Genomic DNA, 14,845 nt, shown 5'->3' with positions numbered 1-14,845 from the left:
GCCTGGTTGAGGAGGAAGGACCTTAGGTGTTTGGTTTGCTGTCAGAGCCAGGACTGGAGTTTGTATCTTGGTGGTGCAGAGTATGTGGGATAGTGTGAAAGGAAGCTCGGAATACATGGGCCCTCTGTCTGCGTACCTCACCTGCAAATAAGGCCTGTGATCTTTCTGTAGCTTCATTCTCATATTCCTATTTACACCTGGCTAGCATTCGTCACTGCTCCGAACTAACATCTTTACCCTGGAAGTGATCTTATGTCACCGATCCAATTACCACATCAGGAATGAGTTTACTGTGGGAGGGTCAATGCACTTCTCTTTGTTGTTTATTTGTGGAGGTTGAGTATCATTTGTATTTGAAAGTGCTTAATCCTAAAATTGCTTTGCAAGGAGTATCCTGAAAACATAATTACAGTAAGTCCTCTAGAAAAGAATAAAAAAATTGAAAGGCTTTGTTGCTGAAAATTCGTGAGTGATTTACTGTCTCTACATGCTCAGACCTGAGGGCAGGACTTAAACCTGATACGTTCTTAGTCTCAGCTATTAGAGGGAGGCTTCTGTGTTGGCTGAGGATGGTTTCTTCACCCACCATCTCAAAGACTCATCAGAGACTCATATAAGGTAAAACTCTAGGGCTGGCCCGGTGGCGCAGTGGTTAAGTTCCCACATTCCGCTTCTCGGCGGCCTGGGGTTCGCCGGTTTGGATCCCAGGTGCGGACATGGCACTGTTTGGCATACCATGCTGTGGTAGGCGTCCCACGTATAAAGTAGAGGAAGATGGGCACGGATGTTAGCTCAGGGCCAGTCTTCCTCAGCAAAAAGAGGAGGACTGGCAGTAGTTAGCTCAGGGCTAATCTTCCTCAAAAAAAAAAAAATTTAAAAAAAAGATAAAACTCTATCATGTGACTATATTGCTAGCTAAAAACAAATAAACCAACAGCAACAAATAAAAATAATATCCTCAGGTCTCTGTTCTTTTCTCAGCTTCCTACCCAAATTTCTCTTTACACCTGTTCTAAATTGTTCTGAGAAATGTGGGCAGACTTAAGGCAAATTGACCACCTGTCCTAAGATTTGGCATGTTTTTGCAGAGTAATGCCTTCCTCTCCTTTTTGTAGATTGACTGTTACAGACTCAGATGGAGCCAGTAACTCCACAATTGCAGCCCTAATAGTCAACAGTGCTGTGGACCATCCACCAGTTGCCAATGCGGGACCAAATCAGACCATAACTTTGCCCCAAAACTCCATCACTCTGAATGGAAACCAGAGCAGTGATGATCACCAGATTGTCCTCTATGAGTGGTCCCTGGGCCCCGGGAGTGAGAGCAAAGAGGTGGCCATGCAGGCAAGTTCTCCATCCTGCCTTCGGACTTTTGTCTCTGTCTATCTGCCTGTCTCTCCTTCCATCCATCTGTCCATCCATCCATCTATCCACACATCTATCTATCTATCAAGTATTAATTGGTGGGGGATAGTTGAATTCAGAAAATATGTTTTATAAAGTTGCCTGATATATCACAATTGTTAGAAGAGCTCCTAAACTCACAATCTTCCAGTTGACATCACTGCCCCTCACCCACTCTGTCTAAGCACAGAGTAGTAGCTAAGTGGGTCCTGTGTTGACAACTTAGCCTTGAGGTTAGTTTGGGAAAACTCTGACCCAACATTGTTACAGAAATATTATTTTAGTGTTAGGAGAAACCTTAGAAATAATCTAATCTAAACCTCATTATCAGAAAATTCTTCCTTATTTTGTTTCTCCTATTTTTAGAAACTCTGTCCTGTCTTTTCTGTATCCAGTGGTCTCTTTTTAAGAGCTTTTTGTATTCAACTTTTGATTTGTTCAAGTGTTAAATATATTTGTGTAAAGACATAATAACCTTGGAAATTTGCTGTGTGTGTGAGCTGTTTGCTTATTCTTCTCTTGGGGATGGCCAGAACTATTTGTTTTTGTTGCTAACCAGCTTGATATTTTTGCAGTTATGTTATTATTTGAGAGTTTAGTGGAAAAAAAAAAAGGACCTTACATTGCCACCCTTCTCTTCTCCTTCAAACTTCATCTCACCAGTCCAAGATAAATTTCTCATTAGTATTTATGATGAAATCAGACATTCCATGAAAACTTATCTCCTTTACTTTCTGATGTTTCTGAAAAGTATTTTACAATTATGATGAATTAAAAATGCCTCATTGTGTTTATGGAGCTTGAAAGAGCTGTGAGTCCTCTAGATGTCCTCGAAGAGCTCTAGGTGTAGTGTCCCTCCCTGCCTAAGGGTTGCGGCAAGGGCTATGTTTTCTTCTGCTATATTAATAATTCTGATTCCGAGGGGTTTAGATACAACACAGGAAGAGGGGATGTTTTGTATTTCCTTGGTTAAAAAATATTCCAAATTTTCTTTCCCTTAATTATTGAGAGTTATGTGTCCAAAGATGTGCTCCAGATTTCATCCATGTCTAATTGACACGTATCCAAAGGAAGTCACTCGTGCTGGGCCACAGGGCTAGCCTTGCTGCTCTCCACACTTGCCTATCTGCTGCAGATGCTCTAAGGTTATCCACAGTCACGATGGTATTGACTTGTGATTGATTGATCAAGATGTCAAAAGGGCTGATGCTTTTGATTAACTGGGGCCATCACAAAGATGAGCTCTGTAAACTAGACCTTTTACGTTAGTCTAAAAATTGTGCAAGGCCGCCTTCTGAGGTTGTGCTCCTTACTGGGGAAGGTCACGGAAGCCTGTGCGCTTAAACCAGAAACATATGGCTGCTTCGGGGTGCTCAGTGAAAGGTGTCAGTCTGTTCAGTTCCCATCTGCTGCAACGTTCCTTTTTATTGTGCGCATGAGCATTCATGTAACCGTATTAATTTTGAGCCAACTAATAGGAACTAATACTTTCTCTATAGAACTTTTCAGAAAATAAGTGCTGTGCTCTATTTAGTTAAAGTAGGTAAAAGCACTTTTTAAAAAGTTCTTAAAAGTATGCATTTCAAATTTCAGAAGTTCCCCTTGTTATAACACAATTGATTTCCTATCAGTTTTCTTTTTCCATTAAAATCTTTAAAAAATACATGCGGATACATTTATCTTTAGACAATTTGGGGATCTGTAAAAGTAGACAAATTATAATAGGACTTAAAATTAAAAATTCTTTTCATGATGCCATGAACTTCAAACATAGGCAAGAATTGGAAATGTTACCTACAACACAGCAGCAACAAAATGAAAGCGTATTAACCTGGAGGCAACAAGTAGTTAGCTATTATATACTCAACTGAAAAAATGCCTCATTGAAAAATTTATTTTTGATTATAAGAGTAATACATGAATTGCTTCTTGTGGTAAAAAAAAAAGTTCAAATAAATCCTGATAAAGTAAAAATACACCTAGACTTCACCCAAGTCCCTAAATACACCTTGACGTCCCCTTGTTGGAGATAATCACTTTTCTCAGTTTAATGTGTGTACTTCTGGAATCTTTTCTTTGTGTTTATATGTGCGTATGTGTGCATGTAGCAATATCCATCACACTGTCTGCATTGTTCCGTGACTTTCTTTTTTTGCTTCATAATATGTCTTTGACGTCTTTCCATTTTATTATTTATAAATCTACATTATTCTTTTAAATTAGCATCCCATTGTGTATTGGGGTGGGTTTGGCCATTCCTCTGTTGATGAACATTTAGATTGTTTTCATTTTTTGCTATTTCAGGCAATGCTTCAGTCAGCATCCATGTGCACATCCTCCTTGTGCACATGGGCATTTCTCTAGTGTAGATACTAAGAATTGCTGAGTTGAAGAGTGTACTCATTTAACAGTTGAGTGGATGTTGCCAGACTGCTTTCTAAGAAGTCTGTGTTAATTTATACTCCTTCAATAGTCTATGAGGACACACAGTGAACTTTAGATCATATTTCCTGGGGCACACACATTTCTTTTTCAAGCAGGGTCTTTATTTTTAGTAAAATTGTTAGTTTTTCATTATGTCATACTAATTACTTCTGCTTCTTTAATATTTTTTCTTTTCTTTCTCATTTTTGCTATTACTTAGGGAGTAGAGACACCATACCTTCATTTGTCTGCAATGCAGGAAGGAGATTATACGTTTCAGCTGATGGTGACAGATTCTTCTAGGCAACAATCCACTGCTGTGGTCACTGTGATTGTCCAGCCTGGTAGGTGAGATGGAAAAGGGATTTGGCCCCAGAGATTAAAGCTGAAATGACACCTGGGCTTCTGGGCTTCAGCTAGGCCAAATATGGTGCAAATTCTCTAAATCTGAACTATTGAGAAATCAGGGCTCCAGGAGCTGAATCTTAATATAAAGCCAATTTTCTTTTGCAGTTCTGAATCACGTCTTGACTGTGTTTCTAAACCAGGGTATGAAAGACAAACTGAGAGCCATCCTCAGAGTCACTTTTGAGCTTTTATGCCGTGTCCCACTCTGCTGAAGGGCTCCAGAGGATTCCTGAAGAGGCTGCTAGTTATGTGTGGCTTGGTACTCAGATGGCTGTGCCAGATGTGGGGGAATTGACTACAGTTCAGTTCAAAGTCCATTAATGTTTTTATGAAAACCCAGGACTCTGCTTTCCTCCAGATTTAAATAACCTTAAGAGTAGTTAGGCTTTTGCTTGACAATGGTCTTAGCTTTAGAACTGTTCTGGAAGATGCCTGCTAGTCCCAGAAACTGTCCAGTGTCCTGGCAACTGAGAATCTACTCAACTTAGAGACAGTGCATTTGTTTTTTCATTGATTTATTCAGCTAATATGTAATATGTGCTATTAGTTAGACCCTGGGGATATGGAATGAAAGAAGATGGACTTGGCTTCTGCCCTCACAGGACTCATGAGCCAGTACACATAAAACCACATGATCAGTGCTTTTCTAGGGGAAGGACAGGGTACCAGGGGAGCCCACAGAGAGGGCACCTACCTGGGCTTGAGGTGTCTGCAAAGAGCTCTTACATGAACTAAGGGTTGAAGCATGAGTTGCAGTTAGCCAGGTAAAGAGGGTGAAGGGTGGGGAGTGAAGGACAAGAGGAAGAGTTTTTAGGCAGTGGGAACAGTATGCGTGAAGGCCATGGGATGAAAGAGAGCCTGGTAGTTCAAAGAACTAAAAGGAATTTAGTGTGACTGGAGGGAGAGAAAGAGGTGAGGATATGGGATTGTGAGGGGCAGGGATCAGAATGACAACAGGTGATCTGGAGAGAGAGGCAGGGGCTCTCTGTCACTGGCTTTGTAAATTATGTTCATGAAAATATTTTATCCTAAGGGCAATGGGAAACCGCTGAGCTTTACTGAGTAGGACAGTGAGGCTGGGACCTGCTCCAGACATTGAGTAATGGCTGCCTCAGTTTTTGACTACATGACTTTTTTTAACAGAAATTTTCTTATTTATATCAATGGTAATATCAGTGATACTATTATATATTATTATATTATATATAATACAGGTATTCCCTTAAAATCTGCACTTATGTTGTTTACACTCACTGTATTATAAATATTATTATATTATATCTTTTGCTTTTGTTCAGCATTTAACCAAAGTGTTTTGAGCATTTGTTATTTATCAGGTACTGTGTTCGGCACTGGGGCTACAAAGGCAAAAGAAAGTGAGCCCTATCTAACAAAGTAGGTTTTTTTACGTTGACGTCAACTTCCTTCCTGCCTGCCTTCCTACCTGCCCCCTCCTCATCTCCCCCTGTCCTTCCTCCTTCACTTCTCCCATCCTTCTCCCCTCCCCCTTCTCTTTCTTTCTCTCTTCTCCCGTCCTTCTCCCCTCCCCTTCTCTTTCTCTCTTCTCCCATCCTTCTTCCCTTTCCTTCTCTTTCTTTCTCTCTTCTCCCATCCTTCTTTCCTTTCCTTCTCTCTGTTGCAGAAAGAAGAGTCTTGTGAGACATAAAAACTAGATGACATCTCAATTGACTTTCAAGGTTTTTTAAAGAAACCAAAGCTGTATATATTGGAGAACAGTATTTTTTGCTGCCTGTAACCCCAGTCTCAAACTTAGAATATTTAACTCCTGGGTCAGCTAGGAGACCACAGGGTGTCACCCCAGGATTCCCAAAGGACACTGCATGCTCTAGTAGCTGCCGGCCTGAAAATGAGTAATTTGCTTAAATCAAAAAATAAGGGGATGGCAGACTTAATGCAAGGAGAGAATACTTTTTCACACCATTTCTGTAATTCCAGAAAACAACAGGCCTCCAGTAGCTGTGGCTGGCCCCAGTAAGGAGCTGGTCTTCCCAGTGGAGAGCACTACCCTGGATGGGAGCCGGAGCAGTGATGACCACGGCATTGTTTTCTACCACTGGGAGCATGTCAGGTAGTTCATCTTGTTACCGAGCTGCTGGGTTCACACCCATGGCTGAATGCTGATGTTACCCCTTCTCTGGAGGGACTAAATTAAACCATCAACTTGGGCTTGTTGAAAAGTCAGGACTTAAGCATGTTTCTAGAAGTAGCAGGGCTCTATTGATTGAAGAATATGTCAAGTGGGGATGGACACCATAGACGTTCAGTGGCAGTGCAGAGAGGTGGAGCTGGGGCAGGTGGACAGAGCAGTCTTGGTGTCAGGTGAGCTTCATGAGGTGCCGGAAACCTGGATGTGGTCCTCATGAGGCCTCTTGTCTACACTCACTCAAACCATCTGCAGTGAGTGTAGACAACATAAGTGCAGATTTTAAGGGAATACCTGTGTTATCTAAAGTTTTCTGTGCTTTACATGCTTAATCTCATAGACTCGTATATCAATTATTAAGAGGTAAAGAATACTATTCCCATTTAAACGTAAAGAAGTTGAGGCTTGCAGAGACTAGGGAGATCACCGGTCTATAGTTGCCCAGAAAGTAAGAGAAAGAGCTGGGACTCAAACCTGGGTCTTTCTGATTGTGAAGCCCACAACCTTAATGACTACACTGTAATTCCTGTCTTAGGAGATGGCTATCTGGCTCATTCCCTCCTCCTCCATCCTCTCCCAAAGGATAGATGAGGATTTAACCTAATTTTATTCAAAGAAGAAATAGGAGTAGTTCCTAAGGCTCCGTTTTCCAACGATAGATCATTTTACCGACAGCTCAATTCAAAAAAAAAAAAAAAAAATCCTCTTCTTAGGAATTTAGCAGGCTTCGTCTGAAATAGGCTTTACCTTATGACTTATGCTAAACTAATGTTATCTTAGAATTCTCTAGATGGTATATATTATAGCTGTAAAATTAATGAATAAAAAGCTATCTTAGAATTCTGTAATTGGTTTCTATTATAGCTGTAAAAAGAAGCATTTACAAGGACACAAATATCATGCCTGCCATGATCAGAATCCCATGCCCCCTGCTTTTTGTTAATCACCTTCCTGTTTTATAGAGGCCCCAGTGCAGTGGAGATGGAAAATGCTGACAAAGCTGTAGCCACTGTAACTGGTCTGCAGGTGGGTACCTACCACTTCCGTTTAACAGTGAAAGACCAGCAGGGACTGAGCAGCACCACCACCCTCACCGTGGCTGTGAAGAAGGGTGAGTTGTAGTGCTTTGGTGGTGGATCTGCTCGTGGAGGGCGTCTGGGTTCATTCTGCTTTTCAGTCTTATAGGACCCTAAGCCAGGCCAAGATGATTCAGAAATGTTGGTGTTACTTACTTATTCATAGCCGATGCAGGACTCTGCTTGGCCAAGAAAAGCCGTTCTTCCATCCACGTTAGCTGTTTTCCAATCTCCCTCTGCAAGGAAATAGCGTTTCCTTTATGTTTGTGGAGTGTATCTTCCAGTGGCTTCCCTCTTCTTCTGTGACTATTGGCAATTAAAGATCCATGACCAAGTGACACCATTATGCTTTGCTTCCTCTCTTCCTTGGGAATCTAAGAGCAGAGATGTTTTCAAGTTCCGTGTTGTCTCTTAATGTGAAATTTGTGGTCCACTCTCGTGCTGTCCTGCTTTGGGTCTGTCTCTTTGTCTTCGTTTTCCCTGTGACTGTGAGCTGCTTGGGGACCTTGTTTCAGACATTTCTGTATCCTGATGTGGCACAGTGCTAGACGCATGGCAATCATGAATGTTGGTTACTTGAATGAATGAAAGCATGCAGGATTACGATGTGTTGAAGCTCACAGGTCTAAAAGAGCACAGCTGATGGGAAAATTCAAGTATTGTGGATTGGCAAGAGCATGGGTGCACTGGGGAGAGCAGCTGGACCTGAGGCAGAAGCTCAGCCATGAAGGGTTGTCTGTCATGTGTTATGCTGAGGAGCTTGGGAGGTGGGAGAGGCTGAAGCAATTTTATCAGCAAATTGACATAGATTTGGATTTTTTCAAACGTTTTATTGTTGAAAATTTCAACCATATTATAAAAGTAGAGAGAATAGCTTAATGGGCCATCATGTACCCATCACCCAGCTTCAATAGTTATCAACATTTTGCCAATACTGTTTCAACTATGAGTTCGTATTTTCATTTGTTTTGGTTGGAGTATTTTAGAGCAAACGCCAGCATCAGTCATTTTACCTGAAAGATTTGGATTTTTGAAAAGGTAATGGATTGATGGGAAGAGAGGCTGAAAGCAGAGAAAATGGTTGGAAGGCAACTGCAATAGGCCGGAGAAGTGATGATATGAGCCCCATTTGAGGCCAACACAGGGAGAATAGGGGAAAAAAAGACAGACTGAAAAGATATTTTAGAGCCTGAATTCTCAGGACTTAGTAACTTAATAGATCTGGAGGGAAGAAAGGTGGTGTCTAAGGTGACCCCAAGAATTTGACTTCAGTGTATGGATGGGTGATGGTGTGATTATCTGAACTCGAGTTAACAGAAGAGCAGCAGTAGATTTATGGGAGGGCTTAAATTCAGATTTGGACATATCGAATTTGTGACGATGGAGTATTTGGGCGAGGGACCTGGGAGAACATCACGACTGGAGTTCCAGAGTATGAGGACACAGCATAGAGGGAGTGGCTGTCTTGAGTTCCAGTTTTGAAGCTGGATAGGGTCTAGACGGTGCAGTTTGGAAGCTAGATAGGGTCTGTTTTTTACAGAAGGATTTTTGGGCTTATTCAATTTACTGCCGCTCTATTTCTATGCTTTTTAGCTTTTCTTTATATCCACGATGGAATTACGCCAACTTAACAGCAGATTCTCCCTCTGCTCTGAGTACTCACAAAAAGGGAGTGTAGTGGACAAAATGGAAAAGTTAGTGATGGCACCAGTTGTCTCTGCCCCAGTCTCTAGTGTCTTTTCTCAGGATGAAAGTGGCTAGTGACCGTTGTGATGTCAATTACTCCGTTGGATCAACATTTGACTGTCCTCATCCTATTTTGCAAGGGGTCAAATTGAGTCCTAGATCCTCATCTGAAATAGCATGATTTGCCTCATCACAGCCTTATCTCCAAACTGGGGCTGTGTCTTATTATGGTCTCCCCACCATCTCCCAGTCTGGCTAGATTCTCCCTGGCCCCTCTCTCCTGAGGCTGTTTTATCAGAAATGGCTCATACATTGTTTGTGTATATTAAACACCCAGTCAGACGAGTGAAGATCTAATCATTTTTGACTCAAGTTCTTTATTTTACTTAGGCAAGATTTGGCATTACTTGAGATAAAAATAATACTGTGGCCAGATAGTGTGGACCAGGCAAAATGATCCACAGTCTGTTTTAAACCAAAATATTTTTACTTTCCAGACCCTGAATATAAGTAAAATCATGATTTCTCTTTTTGAAAAGAAAAAAACACGTAATGATATTAGAAAAATTTCCTGTGTATAGGCTGCCAAATTAAAATTAGCTAAGCATAAACAAAGCTTTAAGAAAGTCTATAAATTATGGGTATTTTGAGCAGAAAATAATGCCTTTTGGTTATTTTAAATCTACATATCTGCAAGCTGGAACAGTCATGGGTATTTTATGACATACTTCTATCACCAGTGTTTTAAATCAATCTCTTTGCTTTCATTTTTGCTATATTTGACTTAGAAAATAATAGTCCTCCCAGAGCCCAGGCTGGTGGCAGACATGTTCTTGTGCTTCCCAATAACTCCATTACTTTGGATGGTTCAAGGTCTACTGATGACCATGGAATTGTGTCCTATCTGTGGATCCGGGATGGCCAGAGTCCAGCAGCTGGAGTGAGTACTTGAAGAAAATTGCCCGTGGACCACTTATCATTATGCCTACCTTAGTTCGCTAGGGCTTCCATACAAAATACCACCAACTAGGTGGCCTAAACAAAAGACATTTGTTTTCTCCCAGTTCTGGAGGCTGGGAAGCCCATGAGTAAGGTGCTGGCTGATTTGGTTGCTGGTGAGGACTTTCTTCCTTGCTCGAGGACAGCTGCCTTCTCCCTGTGTCCTCATATGGTGGACAGGGAGAGAGAGCTCTTTGGCGTCTCTTCTTATAAGGGCACTAATCCTGTGGGATCAGGACCCCACTCTTATGACCTCATTTAACCTTAATTACCTCCTAATAGCCCTATCTCAAATACAGTCACGTTGGGGGTTAGGGCTTTAACATACAAACTTGGAGGGGACACCGTTAAGGTCATAGCAACATCTCTGTTATGACCTCATCTCCCCTTCCATGTTCCCTACTAAGGTCTTTATGCTTCTAGGTTTTCTCTGAGGGCTGGAGGCTGGAGGCTGCTGCTGGGTTTGAACAAAAGCTGACATTTTCACTGACCAGACTTTGGATGGGGTAGGGAACCATAGCCTGGAGGGACTTTGAAGCCAAGCCTTCCCAGAGGAATCATTCTGCTCCTCAGCTTCCCCATTGTCTCTATTTTGGTCCAAGTGGAGTCTTTCCTTTTCCTCACATTGTATCAGACAGGTCAACAGGTCAAGGATTGCTATTCCCATTTCACAAGTATAGAAAATGAGATGCAGAGATGGAAAGTGACTTGGCCAAGGTCAGCTAACTCATCCTTAACCAAACCACCTGGACACAGGTTTTTAGCCCCTGGCAGGCATTTTTTTCCCCATTAGATCATTCTGTGTCATAGGCTAAAAATTTGGTACATCTTCATTTCTGCTGTTGCTAAGGACTTGAGAGATGCAAATATACTCTTGAAGATGTACCAAAGGAGTGGTCACAGGGAAGGAAGTGAAAATGCTTTATACTTTCTAAAGTACCTCCAGAGTGAATCCTATTCAGCCAGATGATGGGTTAACTTCTACGTGTAATTATAAGGACTCTCTAATCAGAGCATTTGTCACCTTTTGTTACCACCCTCTGCTGTCAGCTAGTTCAGAGCAGAGGTCTGGGAGGTTCTTCTCTGATTCTTTCGAGCTTCTAGCCCCACAGAGCAGAGACATCTCTCCTCAAGCTCTTGGGTCATTTGAGAAGGCGAGCATGGTATACACTATGAGGGAACCCAAAATGAGAGTATTGTAAAACTGTGTTTGAAAATAAGACCCGGAAAACTCTTCAGAGAGGATGCTTCACCCTCAGGTTCTCCACCCTAATTTCAGTGATTTTCTCACTGTTGGATGAAATTAATAATTTGGTAATTGCTAGAAAGCCGTCGGTAAGCTCAATTCAGGAAGTACTGTCTGAGGAATTCATGCATTCTGGTGCTTACGTGGAACAGACGCCGAGGAGTACTCCTATCTTCAGCTAACCCATCACCCTTGTTCCTCTCCAGCCTGCCCCTTTAAATCACGCATATGTTCAAAAGGTGGGACGCCGAGGTTTGGGATCAACAGAAGCCTAGAATTGGGAGCTGAGTGTTGAATCATGAATCGTGTTATTTCGCAGGATGTCCTGGACGGCTCTGACCGCAGTGCAGCCCTGCAGCTTACCAATCTGGTGGAGGGAGTCTACACTTTCCACTTGCGAGTCACTGACGGGCAGGGGGCCTCAGACACGGACACTGCCACCGTGGAAGTGCGGCCAGGTGCGTGCAGGTTTCTGTGCCCGGGGTAGTGCTGTTGGCCTGTGATCTGGAAGGCCACCTTTGGGGCTCTTTGCGGTTGACAGGTGGAACCCGGTGGGGGAGGTTTCGGGGCTGCTTCAGCTCTTGGCTGGGCCCACTCTGAGGCTTTCTCTGCACTTTGTTGTATAGCCCCAAACAGATCCAGCCTCATAACTCATTGAGGAGAACAGATCCAGCCTCATAACTCATTGAGGAGAACCGGATCTGGCAACAGATTCTCTTTTCACTTTTGTTTTCCTGCCAGAAGACAGGGACCTAATGTGAAGTGGGCACAAGGGCTTCAGTACTGGAAGCGCTGAGGAAGAGCAGCTCCAGTGAGGTGGCCATATTGACGCCAGTGTAAACTAGGATGGGCAGTGCCCACAGCACTCAGAGACTGAGTTCTCTTCCCAGGCCTGGGGAAGCGTGTTAGGTGCCGAAATTTCAAGTTAGCCCAGAGGCCGATTAGGCACACCTGATTATCTTCTGGAAAAAAATGAATAGACAACCACCTGGGATAAAACAAGGAAGAAGTACTCTCAGATAGTGGCCTCTGTGGTGTTTGGAAAAATTTATCTGAGTCCTAAAACCTAAATGTAGACATTACACAGGAGTTATTTGAAACTCTTTAACTCTCATGCAGGCCTTGCTCCTATCTTGTCAAGCCTGTGCCTTCCCAGTGGAAATCCCATACTTTCTCTTTTCCCAGACCCCAGGAAAAGTGGCCTGGTGGAGCTAATCCTGCAGGTTGGCATCGGGCAGCTGACAGAGCAGCAGAAGGACACCCTAGTGAGGCAGCTGGCAGTGCTGCTGAACGTGCTGGACTCGGACATTAAAGTTCAGAAGATTCAGGCCCACTCGGACCTCAGGTATGAGCTGCACACCAACCCAGCACGAAGCTGTTCATTTCCTCCGCTTGTTCTGTACTTTTGGCCACATTTTTATCCCACTCATATACTTTTTTTCTCAAAGGGCAGCAGTAAGGGCAACATCATTCCAGGTCCTTCCTACAATTCTCAGTAAATGTTTGCTGATTGAGAATATTCTGAATGAAGGAGTTAGGGAATATCAGAGGGAGCTAGTTTTTAGCTCTGGTATCTTCAGAGGGCATGCAAATGGTCTGGGGCACACACAGAGGATGTCTCACAGCCAGACTTTGTCAGTGCCCCACGTTCATGAGATTGAGGCTTCTCCCAGTGTGAGAGGATCATTGATTACCATTGCTGTTCTAGGAGTCTATGAGGCTCAACCTCTGCCTTATTTCTCACAACATTTATATATTTAATTGAGTTTTTATTTTTGACCTCTTATCCAATTTATGAATAGTAGGGTGGGATGAGAGGAGAGAGAAAGAAAGAATATGAAGATGAAAACCTACTATTCATGGTAATTCCATTTGCCGGTTGTTGTCAGCTATTCTGTTTAGGTTTATTTTCCAGGTAACTAAAGTTTACTTAGAAAAGTACTAAATTAAAGAAAATTCTAGTTATTTTTTTGGAACGCTTTCTAAAATGGATCACACATTTCCCTTACTTATAAAATATCAAACACTGAACCAAACTCGTGTCTGAAAATCAGCAAAACCAGAAGTTGTTTCTTTGAAAGATCAGCAAAGTTGATAAACCTTTAGCTAAACTGACCAAGAAAAAAAAGAGAGAAGACTCAAATTGCTAAAATCAGGAATGAAAGGGGATATTACTACCGACCTTATAGGATTGAAAAGGATTATACTATGAATAATTGTATGTCACCAAATTAACCTAGGTGAAATGGACAAAATCCTAGAAAGACACAACTATCAAAACTGATGCAAGGAGAAATTAAAAATTTTAATAGACCTATAACAAGTGAAGAGATCAAATCAGTAATCAAAAAATTTCCATTGAAGCCCAGAACCAGATGGCTTCACTAGTGACTTCTACAAAACATTTAAAGATTTAACACCACTTTCACAGACTCCTGCAAAAAATAGAAGAGGAGATGGGCCAGCCCCGTGGCCGAGTGGTTAAGTTCACATGCTCTGCTTCGGTGGCCCTGGGTTTTGCCGGTTTGCATCATGGGCGTGGACATGGCACTGCTCATTAGCCCACGTTGAGGCAGCATCCAACATACCACAACTGGAAGGACCCACAATTAAAATATACAACTATGTACTCGGGGGATTTGGGGGAAAAAAAAAAGCAGGAAAAAAAAAAGAAGGTTGGCAACCGTTCTTAGCTCAGGTGCCAATCTTTAGGAAAAAAAAAAAAAGAGGAGAGAACACTTCCCAACTCCTTCTATGAGGACAGTTTGATTCTGATGTCAAAACACAGACAAAGATATCACAAGAAAAGAAAACTACAGACCGTTATCTCTTATGAATATAGAAACAAAACTCCTCAAGAAAGTACTATCAAATTGCATCTGACAACGTATATTTTTATTTGGTTGTTTTGTTGAGATGTAATTGTCATATAACATTGTGGAAGTTTAAGGTGTACAACATGTTGATTTGATACATTTATATATTGCAGTATGATTACCACCGTAATTAGCTAACACTTCTTTCATGGCGCATAATTATCATTTCTTTTTTGTGGTGGTAACAATTGCAGTCTAGTTTCTGAGCAGCTTTGAGGTTTATAATACAGTATCGTTGTCTGTCATCGCTATGCTATGCATTAGATCTCCAGGACCTGTTTATTTATCAGTTACAAGGTTGTATACTAAAAGTACATCTCCCTGATTCCCCCACTCCCCAGCCCCTGGTAACCACCATTCTCCTCTGTCTTTACAGTTCAGCTTTTTTAGATCCCACATGTAAGTGAGACCATACAGTATTTGTCTTTCTCTGTCTGGCTTATCTTTCTTAGCATAATGCCCTCAAGGTCCATTCATGTTGTTGCAAATGGTAGGATTTCCTCTTTCTCATGCCTGAATAATATTCCATTGTATCTATGTACCATGTTTTCTTTATCCGTTC

At 42.0% G+C, this 14,845-nt stretch overlaps 1 protein-coding gene across 8 annotated transcripts in view; it reads left to right on the top strand.

The window, feature by feature from the left end:
* Positions 1–14,845, top strand: part of KIAA0319 (KIAA0319 ortholog) — a 94,370-nt gene that overhangs the window by 63,398 nt on the left and 16,127 nt on the right. For 7 of the 8 annotated variants that reach the window (XM_008513506.2, XM_070584160.1, XM_070584158.1 and 4 more), the window contains 7 exons: positions 1,116–1,344; positions 4,049–4,172; positions 6,193–6,325; positions 7,363–7,511; positions 9,951–10,102; positions 11,727–11,865; positions 12,593–12,752. In XM_008513506.2, the coding sequence (XP_008511728.2) occupies positions 1,116–1,344; positions 4,049–4,172; positions 6,193–6,325; positions 7,363–7,511; positions 9,951–10,102; positions 11,727–11,865; positions 12,593–12,752 (1,086 nt within the window). Of the gene's footprint in view, positions 1–1,115; positions 1,349–4,048; positions 4,173–6,192; positions 6,326–7,362; positions 7,512–9,950; positions 10,103–11,726; positions 11,866–12,592; positions 12,753–14,845 lie in introns of all 8 variants that reach the window. The other variant, XM_070584157.1, reaches the window with a different exon arrangement.

The sequence above is a fragment of the Equus przewalskii genome, chromosome 19 (assembly GCF_037783145.1).
Source record: "Equus przewalskii isolate Varuska chromosome 19, EquPr2, whole genome shotgun sequence".
Classification (NCBI taxonomy): Eukaryota; Metazoa; Chordata; class Mammalia; order Perissodactyla; family Equidae; genus Equus; species Equus przewalskii.
The sequence above is the reverse complement of the archived record's forward strand: the minus strand, read 5'-3'. Positions and strand labels throughout refer to the sequence as shown.